Here is a 13,024-nt window from a genome sequence, read left to right as displayed (position 1 = left end):
CTGAAGTCTTTGTGAAAAATCCCTGTGATGTCGTAACCTCTAACAAGTCAAGAAGAAGCGAAAGCAAATGTAAAGGGAAGCAGTACATGCCCATTATAAGATCTGCTCTTGCATCTAAAAACAACTGGGTAAAAATGTCTTCTGAAGATGATTATGTGTACCACGGATATGGAAATTCGCCAGAAAAGTTTTTATTTTGTGAAGACGTTAGTAAATTCCGTAACAAAAGTGACACTATAGATATATTCACTAATGATTGTGAATTATCTTCTTCACAAAGCCACACCTCACCCCAGATAATAGAAATTGATGGCTTAAAGACTGAAGTGATAGTCAGAGGATCTGTTTGGGCAGGAGTTAAAGTTTGCGGAGCATCTGATTGCTATTACACTGTTTCGACAGCCCAGCGAATAAACCGTTGTAAGTCACATAGCAACTCACACGGTCTTCAGAAGTCTGAACAGTGTCCTGTCAACATTGTTAACATATGGCCAAAGAAACCTGACGACCGGAGAAGGTGGATGGGTACTTTAAGTCTTGATGAACCGGTACCTCGTCATAACCACGGCAAGCCAAGTCCACGAAAATTACCATCATCTCTAGTCAATGACTTAAAAAGTGCGGTCTTATTAGACCCTTCCAAAAAGGCAAAGGAGCTCCAGAAAGGTACTGATAAATAATGGCTATTTTTCACGAAAGCAGCGCTTGTTGACAAAATGTTTAATTTTTTTTTTAAGTCGTATGCACCTATAATTTTCATAGCAACGCGGCAAAGCAGAAAAGTAGAAATACGTTCTTGCATGTCTTAGAAAAGTCTTAAAAAAATGGATTGGAAATGAACAAGTAAGGTAAAAGCTATTTGTGGCTATCAACTCTTTAGAGAACTTCTTGTTTACATTTGTAGGACATGGAATGCCTTACGTTCCAATGGAGAAAAGTATCGTTGCTGCCAACCTCGATAAAATTAGAAGAGTGAGGAATCTTGCTTTTAAAAGTACTGGAAGTACAGACGGTGAAATACATTTGATGAGCAAGATCATAAATTTTGAAAAAGAAATACAGCAGGTTGTGGATCAACCAGAAATGGTGTCAGGTAGGTGTAATCACTTATTGATCAGCACGAGACCACCATTTCTACAAGATGTGTACAGCGTGTTTTAGTATACAATCATGTGAAAAAGATTATTATCACGTAATCACTGGCAAAGGTTTCCTATATAGCCTCATTCATTCAAACGTTTTCTTTCTTCAGAGTAAGGACCAGAACCAAAATCAAACATTTCCTCTAACTAAATCCAACCTGGGCCACATTGGTAGGAAGCGAACGCAATAGCCAATGCACCTCTCCCCCTCCCACCCCCCCTCCCCTCACACACACTCATACTGCTTTCAATGTATGTATGTATTGGAGTTTAAGATGCAAGGAACTGCATTTCTGAAATGCTACAGAGTAAAATAAGGACATGTTAAGTTATACCATGTTACAAGAGTAGCCACGTCATTCTTTATTATGACAAATAGCCGCACGGGGCCCACTTCACGATTGAAGTTTCCCAAATCGTTCACAAGAGTTTTTTTATCTTTCACAGACGAATCTACCAATGCGGATATGGTTCAGAACATTAGAGCACTCTCGCTTCCTTACCCGATGAAGAGGGCCCCTTATATATTCTCTGGAAACTTTCGCGCAGCCTTTTTCATGAACCCCAACCAGTCACGCCTGTTTGCTTCAGCGGAGCATCTAAACGTAGATTTGACATTCACTGGAAATGGTTATATGCCATACTTGATCAACGTGGTAACGTTTGACCTGGAGACATTGGAATGTGAGTACTTGAGTATCTTGGCGTACTTCATAATATGGCATAAGGTTTTAGTTTCCTCCTTCAGGTTAGACTCCTTTTTACTGATCCTTGACACTTCAACAATGGTTAATGTTCATTGAAGGGTCATAGATGGCAAATATTGTTTTACCCAGGGACTCCCGTAGCGCGGTGCCTGTTAAACAAGCAAAATGGTGAAGCCCATGGCAAGGTGTTCCGTGAGATGTTTGCTGCTGTCAACGAACAACATAATGATTTCAACAATGGCCAGAACATCGAAGGAATAACAGTTGACTTCTCGGATGCAGAAGCTAACGGACTAGAAGAACCTTTAGGCTCGCAAATGGCAAGCAAGGTGTTGCGTGAATGCAAGGTTAAATAAACACTTGTTTCCAAATACGGTAAATCCTCGAATTAACGCCCAAAGCACTTATTTCAAATTTAGGAGAAGACGGGAGGCGCTTATTCGAGGGAGGCGCTTAATCGAGTGGGCGCTTATTAAACTTTTCCTCAATCGTTCTCAGATATGATTGGATATTTCTGTTAATATTTTTACATGTCAGTCCCTCACAAGTCTCACAAGGATCCTGTCTCTCTTTAAGAGCTATGTAATGTAACCCTTTTAGCCGGTCTGGGCCTGCTGCACAAGGTTGGTTGAGCTTTGAGCAATAAATCAGCAGATCGTCATTACCATCCGTTGCGTCAACGTGCAGTGCTTGAATGAGTACATAATCACTCGCTCGTGATTGAACACGACCAAAACTATACATTTTTTGTTGTCTCAGTACTCTTCCATAAGACAGGAGGACGTAGGGGGGCGCTTATTGGAGGGGAGGCGCTTATTTTAAATTTTGGCCGATAAGCCGGGGCGCTTATTCGAAGAGGGAGCTTATTTGAGGAGAGGCACTAATTCGAGGATTTACGGGGAGTACATAATTTGCACCGGTAACGCAGAGGTCATGGGTTAATTAGAATCCCGTTCAAGCCCGAACTTTTTTCAGTGTTACTTTCCCGGCTGTTTAAGTAGTGAACATTACTGTGATGCGTATTTATGTTTAACACTTTTCTACCCAGTTCAACTTTATGATCTTTCATATCTTAACTTTCAGGACATAGCTTTTAGATAACAATAATAACAACAATATTAATTTCTAACTAGGTCATCGTAACAAATACTCCATCTGCCACAATTATAGGTGCACTGGTCACGTTCCTACAAGAGAATAAGCCATCGTGTTTGCAAAGGAAAAACCGAAATACCTTTATTCCAACACCTCGCTTCAAAAATAGAAGATTTGTTAACAAAGGAGGAAGTCCTTAAAGTATTCAAAGTTCTGGCTGGTGAGGAAGAAGTTTCGAGCGCAATACGATATATTACTGCTCCAAAGTTACGAACAGTCGCTGAAGAGCTGAATAATACCAGCTGGAAAAAGGCAAAGGCTTGGAAGGAATGGTGGACAAGGGAGAAACATATACGTAAGTGCAAACGTTATCAGTTATTTTCTTTATTTTAGACCAGGTGTTCAATAAATGCTGAAACACTTTGTTTAACGGACTTAAAGGCTTCTTATTTCCGGCAAATATAAAGTACCTTGTAAATTAAGGAAGCTCGTAGTTTTTTACGGACAACTAGCCGACGCCACTTTATATATAACATATCAGAGACTACTGCCCTTTAACAAGGCTTATATGCCGCGAAGAAGGGTATGTTTGATAGCAAAAAAAAATTGAGTCCATCAAAACTTACGTGATCATGTTAATTACCGCTTCTGTCTTCCAAAGTGGAAAAACTGTCCAAATTTCGCAACGAAAGATTCAGCGTATAGGAGCTTCATTACACTTGTGTGACAGTTGTAGTCATATTCCAACCTTAACAGCTTCTTAATTTCATGAAAATATAGGAATGTTCACGGCAGCCTTCACGTTAATGAACGAGGGGCAATGGGAGGCCTGTACTTCTACAACAAATCCATTGGAGTCTATAAATAGGGAGTCAGTACCAAAAGATGGCCCACAAAAGAGCTTGTCCGAGGTACTGACTCACTTGTACCGAATAGACAAGATCTATGCAGCAAAAAAAAGTTGCTGCTACGAACAATGTTTCCACTACATACAGAGACCAGTCACCCTCCAGTCAAGAGAAAAGGCGGGAGAGGAAGAGGAATTGGCGGCGTAGAAGTGAAGTTACAGTGGCAGATGATGATCCTCAGGGTATGTATTTCATAAGAAATTTGAAGTCGAGCCAATAACATAACATGTTGTGATCTGATTGGCTGAGCCATTGCACACTATCAGCCATTAGTGTTCAGTGGCTTGGTGTGGTCCACAAAATTGCAACGTTTCCTCGTTTCTCCGAAGTTTTGAATTAAAATTTAGGAACAAATGAATAACAAAATTCCTGGGAAGACTAAAAGGAGGGCATTTACGGTTTCTTGAATTAAAAAGCTCGAAATTCTTGAAAGGAACCGATAAACGCGCGTACACAACTGCAAATGTCAAATTTAGATTCAATTAATTCAGTCTGCGTGAATCCTCCGACTCGGGAAGTTTTATACTAACACCAGAAATAATTGGAATCACTATTTGAAGGAAATTTCAGAGAGAATTCTACTAAAACAATTAGATTATTCGCTCTCTAATTCTATGAGGCCACAGAAATCTCGAACTTATAATCTAATTGTTAAATAGCATATAAATATCGAAAGGGAATAAAAATGTCTTCATAGAAGATCTAATAATTATTATGATGACAAAAATATCGTAAATAAGAAATACAATTTTGTTTAATTTAAAATTACAACTTTCCAGGTCCCCCAGATTCTGGAAAAAAGAAGAGGAGAAAAACTGGAAAAGGTATAAACTGTATAATTAAAAACAGTGGTGAAATCTAAAGCAGATAATTGGTATAATCCGCACGGTCTTGTCCCAGATTTTACTATTGAGTACAAGCAGACGTCTCGTCCAGACGGACTATGCGCCTCTAGTACTCAACGCCGGGAACTGCCAACAATAAAACCCCAGATAAACCATTAGCAATCAATGTGCTCGAATAATGCCACTTCATTCCGCCGCTCAAGGCTGTTCTTTTTATAAAGAAACAGAAAAAAAAAAAACCGGCCATCAGATTTTTTGAACAACATTCAACCAAAGGATTGGAATTTTTTTTAAACTTTCTTTAATTGTATTAAAAATCCATTTTCTGTACAGGGAATGGCTCGCTTCTCAACAGAAGAGTTAACGTGGAGACAGCAGATGCCAATGGAAATTGGGAGGGATGGTTCGTGGGAACCATTATCACCTTCAATAAAAACAACATGGAATACACGATATCCTTCGATGGTTTCGACGACTCGCACAATATCGTGGTGCAAGAAGATGAAATTCCTTCGGAAGACATCGAACTTTTATGATGAACGGCAAAATAAAATATATCATATGTGTGTGGACTGAGAAAGATTACTCATCTCAATCTTTATTAGTGCTCTCCATTTTCAAAGTATATGCAATGGAATGATCCCTATTTCTATAACCTCGTGGTAACTAATAAAAGCCAAATGTCATGTCTCTTGCAATTGGTTCACTCCGACAATGTAACCCTGCCCCTGATTTCCTGAAACCTCCATTACTCTAAACACTCCTAAACGCTTGCCAATCAGTGGCTCCTAATCTTCAAATTTAATCGTCTTCTTCGAACTTTCCAATTAAAGAAAAATTTAATTAATCACAATTAAAGCACATTTCATGTAACTTTACCCCTGAATTGGCCTCAATTCGCTATTGGAAGAAATATTTTTTTGTGATTTACTAGTATTGAGTATACCTGCAATATACTAGTAAACGAATCGGGCGAAAATTCCATTTCTTTTCTGCCAGTTTGTCATTTAGTATTCAATATACCAGTAAAACAATCGGGCGAAAAAGTCCATTTCTTTTCTGCCAGTTTGTCATTTACTAGTATTGCATATACATCTAATATACTAGTAAAACAATCGGGCGAAAAAGTCAATTTCTTTTCTGCCAGTTTGTCATTTACTAGTATTGAATATACATCTAATATACTAGTAAAACAATCGGGCGAAAAAGTCCATTTCGTTTCTGCCAGTTTGTCATTTACTAGTATTGAATGTATATCTAATATACTAGTAAAACAATCGGGCGAAAAGTCCATTTCTTTTCTGCCAGTTTGTCATTTACTAGTATTGAATGTACATCTAATATACTAGTAAAACAATCGGGCGAAAAGTCAATTTCTTTTCTGCCAGTTTGTCATTTATTAGTATTGATTATACATCTAATATACTAGTAAAACAATCAGGCGAAAAAGTCCATTTCTTTTCTGCCAGTCTGTAATTTACTAGTATTGATTATAGATGTAATATACTAGTAAGCAAATCTGGCGAAAAACTGCATTTCCTTTTTCGCAAGTTTTCAATTTACTAGTATAAGATTTAATTATCTTTCTGCAGTTAATAAAATTGTCACTGTTAAAGTTTTTTGCAAAGAATTTTTTTATTTGTAAGCTTTTTAAAAACTTTGCAAATATCTGATTACCCCCAGCATGGCGTCTCCATACAAATCTCTATAAATTTGGGTAAAAGGTTTCTCCGCATATCTTGCATAAGAAAAATTGCTGTGACCTGAATCTTGGCGAGAGTCTTTGCATATTTACTTTCTTTCTTTTCTCAGATTCTGGACTTTATCTTTTGAACGGTTTTGTTTTTTATTTTGATCTATTTTGAATGGCGTGACACTGAAAACCAGCAATATTTGAAGCCTACGTCGTGTTTGTTTTGGAAGTAGCGATCAAAAAAAGCATTTCCCCTATCCCTCAGAATATGCAAAGGGACAAAACACAACACGTAGCAAAGAAAACTCTGGGGAGTTGGAAAGAGACAATTTCTTAGATTTTAAAAGGGTCACTTGCCTCACCTACCCAGCAGGGGAGTTCATATTCCGCCCTCAGCTACCCCTACACGAAGTTAACTATGAAACGGAGTTAACAATGAAAAGTTTCACAGATTTCTGTCACGATGTTTTAGTATGTCGTCATATTTTGTCCAGCTGACGAAAATATTGACATCTGAAGGCCACGTTTTCGATCAGGAACGAGCATTTGCTTACTTGGAGGATGTTACTAAAACTGGGAACGGGGAACGGGAGTCTGGGAACGAGTGTACAGCGGTAACCCGCGTGAAAATTGAACATGGCGGACAAAAGAAAAGAAAAGGAAATAATATGGGGAAATGTGAGGAAGTGTTACGGTTGTAAACGTGAGTTTCTACCGGCTGTGCCACCAGATCATGGCCCAGTACGTTCTTGTTAGAGAAGAGTCCGATTGGTACTGGGATAAGCAAACCATGAAATGGCGCCTGGGGTGAAAATCGAATCGGTATTATCCTGTATTATCACAAGCTACGTCCGCCAATCGGTCAGGCCACAGTCTTTCTTACATAGAATTTCAAGCCTTCATAGTCTACTCATATCTTCTCACTTTGTGCGCGAGCTGTCATATCAATATTTGAAAATAGTAACACGCAATATGATATCGAGGACAAGTGACATAACACATGAGCATCATTGAACGTGGGTCGTCCGCTGTCTTCGCATTCGGAAGCTAGAAAGGCGGCCTTTCGGAGATCGGCAAGTCAGCTGGCAAATCAGGTGAGCAGCAGATAAATAACCTGTGGCCTGGCCGCTTTGTTAAAGACAAAATATATGAAGAAATGAGCAAGGAATATTCCACAATAATGCTAATGTTGGTGAAAGATGACCGCGGAAAAGCGACTGCGTGACACTCGGTGTGTTTTTAGATGACATGTTGTCACGTATCAGACGGAAAACGTTCTTTATTCTCTGTTTGCGTTTTGTACCCAGTCTGCAGTCTGCATTTTGTACCCGGTCTGCAGTCTGCATTTTGTACTGACCGATTGGGGTAGCATGTGATAATACCGATTCGATTTTCTCCCCAGGCGCTATTTCATGCTTTGTTTTTCTCAGTACCATATTGGACTTTGAGGCACAGCCGGTAGAAACTAAAGTTTACAACCGTAACACGTCCTTACATTTCCCCAAATTGTTCCCTTCTCTTTTCCTTTGTCTGCCATGTTGAATTCTTAGGCGGGTTACTGCTGTACACTCGTTCCCAGACTCCCGTTCCCGGTTCCCGGTTGCCCGTTGCCCGTTCCGCGTTGCCCGTTGCCCGTTGCCCGTTCCCAGTTTTAGTAACATCCATTGGTAGTATGAGTATGAAAAATGAAATTGAAATATATAAGGTTCATCCTTCGTATAATAAATATGCCGCGTCCAATCTTGGCAAGGTTATTAATATCAGAAAAATGAAAATAGTTGGGAGTCTAAATCCTGGTGGTTTTAATTATTGTTGTGTTAGCGGGCTGGGATTCAAACACAAAACCATGCGGGCTCATAGATTTATATGGGAATGTTTCAACGGTTTAATTCCGAGTGATAAAGTCATTGATCATATTAATGACGTGAAAACTGATAATAGATAGTGTAATTTACAATTATTATCGCAAAATGAGAAAAATAAGAAAGCAGCAAAAAAATCGAGATTATTCTTTTGTCAAATATAATCATTTCAATAAGAAAAAAGTCAAACCAATAAGTTGTTCCGATGGGACGATTATGATCTTCAAAAGTTTATGCAATGCTGAAAAACACTTGAAAATTAATAAAGGATCAGTTAAAATGATTTGCGATAAAAAATATGGCTAGAAATATGCCTTTTCAAAGTTAGACGGTTCCAAGTATTCATTTGAATATATGGCTTCATATAAAATATATAAAAATAATAGCCAGAAACAATATATTTTTGGCTAAATAAATAGCAAAAGCAGATGCAGTAAAAACAACACACCTGATAGACAATCTATCTGTGTATGTAGGTTAGATAATTTTCACCACAACCGAGTAATGTCGCTAATATACGTTACTCGATTGACGTTTATATTTTCACCACATCCTTCATTGGTATCCAACTGTTGAAATCATCACTATAATCTTTCCATTTTACCAAAGCTTGCTTCTTCTTATGATTTCTCCTGATCTTTTTTTCAATTCTGAATATATCCTGTTTGGCTTTTAACAGCTCAGGGTCATAAAAACTGCCTTTTATTTCCTCACTGTTGAGATCTTTTAACTTATATGTTACTGGATTCGTATATTGGATCTTATTAATTGTTAATACTTCCTCAGTCCAATAAGGGGTATATCCTTTGTCAAACACCTTTCTTTTGTACTTACTTATTCTAACCTTATCACCTACTTTGAACTTCGGTTTTGATGATGGTTCTGTATTACCATTCAGATTGAAATATACAAATCCTGCATTCTTCTTTTTACCAGCCTCAACAGATGTCATTTTAATTGAATTGTGTTTGGTAATATTGTACTGTTCTAATATTTTGGGTAAAATGTCTAAATACTGCGTATTACCTTGAATAGTAAACTGCTTGCACATTTTGGTTTTTATTGTTTTGTTCCATCTTTCACAAACAGATGACTTTTCTTCATCCTCGGTGGAATACAATGTTATTTTATTCTTGTCTAATAAGTCTTTCAAATGTTTGCTGTAATACTCTTTACCCTTATCAGTCCATAGATACTCAGGTTTTCTGCCCTCCTTGAGAATAGATTTGAATGCTTCAGTTATAGTTTCACCTTTTTTATCCTTTAGCGGAACAATCCAACCATATTTACTGAACACATCCAATACCATTAGTAGACATCTGTAGCCCTTGTTCCAATTGCTAAACTGTTGCATTTCAACTAAATCAGAACACCATATTTCATCAATATGATAGACTATTATACGCCGTCGAGTAAAGTTACGCTTTATTTGTTTACATAATTCATTAGCTAATTTTTCTTGCCAATTAGTCGACGACGTTTTCCGTTTTTTAATACCCCAAGACCTAGTTTCTGTTTTTTGCAATCAAGAATCGTGCTGTTGATCCCCACTTTGGCATTTCACCATATGGAATTTCATCCAGTGATGCAACCATTTTTCCGTCACAATCTCCTTTGTTTCGTCCCATATCATAACAAATATCGTGATAAGCAGCAATTTCATCCACTTTGTTGTAAGGTTGTACATGCCATTTGAGAACTTCACCGGTGTTTGGGTTGTATTCTAATTGCTTATCCAATGGATTATATGGTCCCATATGTTTGTACTTTCCAAGGGTAAAACCTGCTTTGGGTTTTGGTAGTTTACCAATCGCTTTGTGTTTACCAATAGCACCACCAATTGGATTCCATGTTGGTCTACTACTACCATATCAAGAGCCCATTTAGCTAAACTCTTTCTTCCTCCTTTGTCTCTGTAATCTTTGTACTGTCTCATATATTCAGCATGTCTTTCTTCTGCACTCGGTTCAGGCCTTTTGAATAAGAGTGGGATCGGTCAATACTTTCTTCGCACCTTTCCAATCAACATATGGAAATGGTAATGGTAATGGTATACCACTTCCTTTGTACGTGTCAGCATCAAGATCCATTCTGTCAGTTTTGTACTTATAATTTGGTCTCATTTTGGTTGATAATTGATTAATTGCTTTAGATCCAACTTTTTGGATGACAGGAGTTGCTTTCTTTATTCCCCAATTGATTGCTTTCTTTTGCAATTTTGGATTTCTCATGAATTCAGAAGCATAATATCTTCCAGCTTCTGTACCTTTCTTGGCCAAATAAGGAATAAATAATTCTGCAGCTGTATCTCCAACAAAACTCAATATACGTGATCCGATTTGAGGTTTAAATCCTGGTTCAGTCCATTCAGAATTTTTATCAACAACATAATCACGATCATCAATACCTCTTAACACATGACTAATCCAAAAGTCTCGCCACGTTTCATCATTTTTTCTGACCTCCTCTGGATATTTCTTTGATTTGGGTATTGATTTGGCCAACCAGGTTGCATAATTCTCGAGGAAATTTACTTGAGCCCGTGGACCTAAATCTCTGACATTTCTTCCAGCTTTTTCCGCTTTCTTAAACTCCTTGAACCATTTTTCATCAGCCTCTTTTTTGGTCATTCCTTTTCAACTTACTCTTTTTTGAACTTGTTCAGTTAGCTTCGCTAATTCACGGCCCAAATCCATTGGTTGAAATATATTGCCCCCAGCTTGTGAGGGTACATTTAGTTTCCCTGTTTAATAAACCTGACTTTGGTAATTCCACATTCAGCGCAAGTACATTTCATCATGCTTTTTTTCATTCTTAGCTTTCATATACTGCTCACTTCCTGGAACACATTCTGTTTGCTTTTTCTGTTTTACGCAATAACACTTCTTATATAATATTTATTACATAATATTTTTGAAATATCTCTCAATAAATCTCTCATTCTTCATCGTATCGTGTATGTTAAACACTTAACAAATCCAAATATGATTTCCCTTTATTCATTTCATTCAAAAAGTACAAACAAAAACAGCCACAAGTTGTTGCCAGAAGATTTTGTATCTGATTATTTTGATGCAATAAAGTCAAGTTTTTCCTCTTAGCATGATCAACAAGTTCTTGAAACGGTGGCATTCCAAAACTATCAAAGTAGTTTACTTTATTAACCTGGACATTTGTTGTAACCCAAAGAGATCCACTCATATATGAAGGTTCAAGATTGTAAATAAATAATGCTTGTTTATGATTATGAGGAACTGATTGATCTCTCGACAAAACCTCATTGATCGGTATTCTGAGATACTTGCACCATTCTATCAAATCATGGTTGCTCACTGGAATATTTTTGTTAAATTTTAGAATATTTGTCCGAGTATTGGAATTGAGTTGAATGGGCTGTTTTTTCCTAATAGTAGTCCTTTTCCTGATTTGGATCCTTTTTTTTGCTCCGTAACCCATTGTAATGGTGGTGCTCCCATTTGTGGAGCGCCCTTACCTTTGATAAGTTTACTAACTAAATCAACAGCTATTGGAATTCCAATTGATGCAAGTATTGATCCTAATCCAGAACCCATTTGTTTTTGAGAAAGTCTCAGAAGAACAGTTGGTTCACCTCTTGCTAAACCTCTTGCCAAATCTCCAACTTGTTTTCTGGTTAATAGATGATTGTATGTATTTACAAGATCACTGATACTATTATTTGGAATCATAAAAGCACCACCTGTTTGACCTCTTCCTGTTATCTTTTTTACAACTTGGGAAGCTCCTTCTGAAGCTAATCCGGCCAATGCGGATAATCCAAGTGTTTTTGCTATTGTAGGTGCAAAAATACTACCAAGACTAAGGATGCTTGTCAACAGACTACCTCCAACTTGATTTCTGATATTAGTCTTAGCCAGTTTGATGCCCATTCCTTTATTCAGCTGTTTATTCTTGTGTAATCTTTTGGCTACATTTTGCGGGACGTATAAAATGTCATTTCCTGACAGAGCATCTTTTGAATAATAACATTGACATCAGCATTTCCCACTGTCAAAGTTCGTCTTGCTTCAAATCCTGCATTCTGACTAGCATTAGCAATCTGATGGTTAGTATCCAAATACCAAAGACTGTTTTTTCCAACTGATCTGCTGAAATCATCAGAATATTGCAACAGATTCTTCACAAAGGTAACCTTATGCAGATTATCTGTATCATATACGATTTTACTAGCAGATTTGATCATCAGATGAATATAGTAATAATAATAATAATAATAATAATAATAATAACTTTATTTGAGTGTCTAGTCTTCTAGACTTCTAAACTTGTATCCATTCTTATCTTGGTGTTGACCATTAGCTGGTGCTGTTATTGTGTCATCTAACTGGTATCTTATTAGTTCATTTCGTTGTAACATTTCTCTTGATCTAAAAGCCATTATAATATTAGTTTAGATAAAAATTATAATATTTGCCCAAGTATTGGAATTGAGTTGAATGGGCTGTTTTTTTTCAAGCAGTGTTCCCTTTCCTTTCCTTCTTCTTGCGCCTTCTCCTGATATTAATCGATTCAATATCATATCTGTACTTTCTTCTTTTATCGTTGGAAGAGAGGATTTTAATCTAGTTGGTGTTTGCTTCACATTTCCTTTTCGCATATTTCCCAATCTCTTCATTATCAGATCACCTGATTTTTCTGCTGCTTTTTACCCAGACGCTCACCAGCATGTTCTACTCCAGATTTTATTGTTTTTTTCGCGATTGGTTTGGCAACATTTTGGAATACAGATGATA

The 13,024-nt window shown here is 37.3% G+C and overlaps 2 protein-coding genes across 2 annotated transcripts; both read left to right on the top strand.

The window, feature by feature from the left end:
• The first annotated feature begins 327 nt into the window (after positions 1-327).
• On the top strand, positions 328-3,050 carry LOC145468261 (uncharacterized). The gene is made up of 4 exons (XM_081451950.1): positions 328-666; positions 905-1,093; positions 1,590-1,826; positions 1,979-3,050. Exons 1-4 carry the CDS (start codon positions 522-524, stop codon positions 2,203-2,205), a joined length of 798 nt encoding a protein of 265 aa, XP_081308076.1. The 5' UTR covers positions 328-521; the 3' UTR covers positions 2,206-3,050.
• A 572-nt stretch (positions 3,051-3,622) lies between these two features.
• LOC145468255 (uncharacterized) lies at positions 3,623-5,418 on the top strand. Its single transcript, XM_081451937.1, has 3 exons — positions 3,623-4,034; positions 4,632-4,676; positions 5,031-5,418. The coding sequence occupies exons 1-3, from the start codon at positions 3,890-3,892 to the stop codon at positions 5,231-5,233; spliced, it is 393 nt and encodes a 130-aa protein (XP_081308063.1). The 5' UTR covers positions 3,623-3,889; the 3' UTR covers positions 5,234-5,418.
• Positions 5,419-13,024: the final 7,606 nt, after the last annotated feature.

This window comes from Orbicella franksi, chromosome 2 (genome assembly GCF_964199315.1).
Source record: "Orbicella franksi chromosome 2, jaOrbFran1.1, whole genome shotgun sequence".
NCBI lineage: Eukaryota > Metazoa > Cnidaria > Anthozoa > Scleractinia > Merulinidae > Orbicella > Orbicella franksi.
Note: the sequence above shows the minus strand (reverse complement) of the source record. Positions and strands in the feature narration are given on the sequence as shown.

What these genes read in the sequence shown, in the direction of transcription:
- LOC145468255 (XM_081451937.1), top strand. Translation starts at nt 3,890, where the DNA reads ATGCAGCAAAAAAAAGTTGCTGCTACGAACAATGTTTCCACTACATAC. An exon ending in GGCAGATGATGATCCTCAGG is followed by an intron (nt 4,035 to 4,631) that starts GTATGTATTTCA and finishes ACAACTTTCCAG; the next exon opens with GTCCCCCAGATTCTGGAAAA. An exon ending in GAGGAGAAAAACTGGAAAAG is followed by an intron (nt 4,677 to 5,030) that starts GTATAAACTGTA and finishes TTTTCTGTACAG; the next exon opens with GGAATGGCTCGCTTCTCAAC.
- LOC145468261 (XM_081451950.1), top strand. Translation starts at nt 522, where the DNA reads ATGGGTACTTTAAGTCTTGATGAACCGGTACCTCGTCATAACCACGGC. An exon ending in TCAACCAGAAATGGTGTCAG is followed by an intron (nt 1,094 to 1,589) that starts GTAGGTGTAATC and finishes TATCTTTCACAG; the next exon opens with ACGAATCTACCAATGCGGAT. An exon ending in TGACCTGGAGACATTGGAAT is followed by an intron (nt 1,827 to 1,978) that starts GTGAGTACTTGA and finishes TGTTTTACCCAG; the next exon opens with GGACTCCCGTAGCGCGGTGC.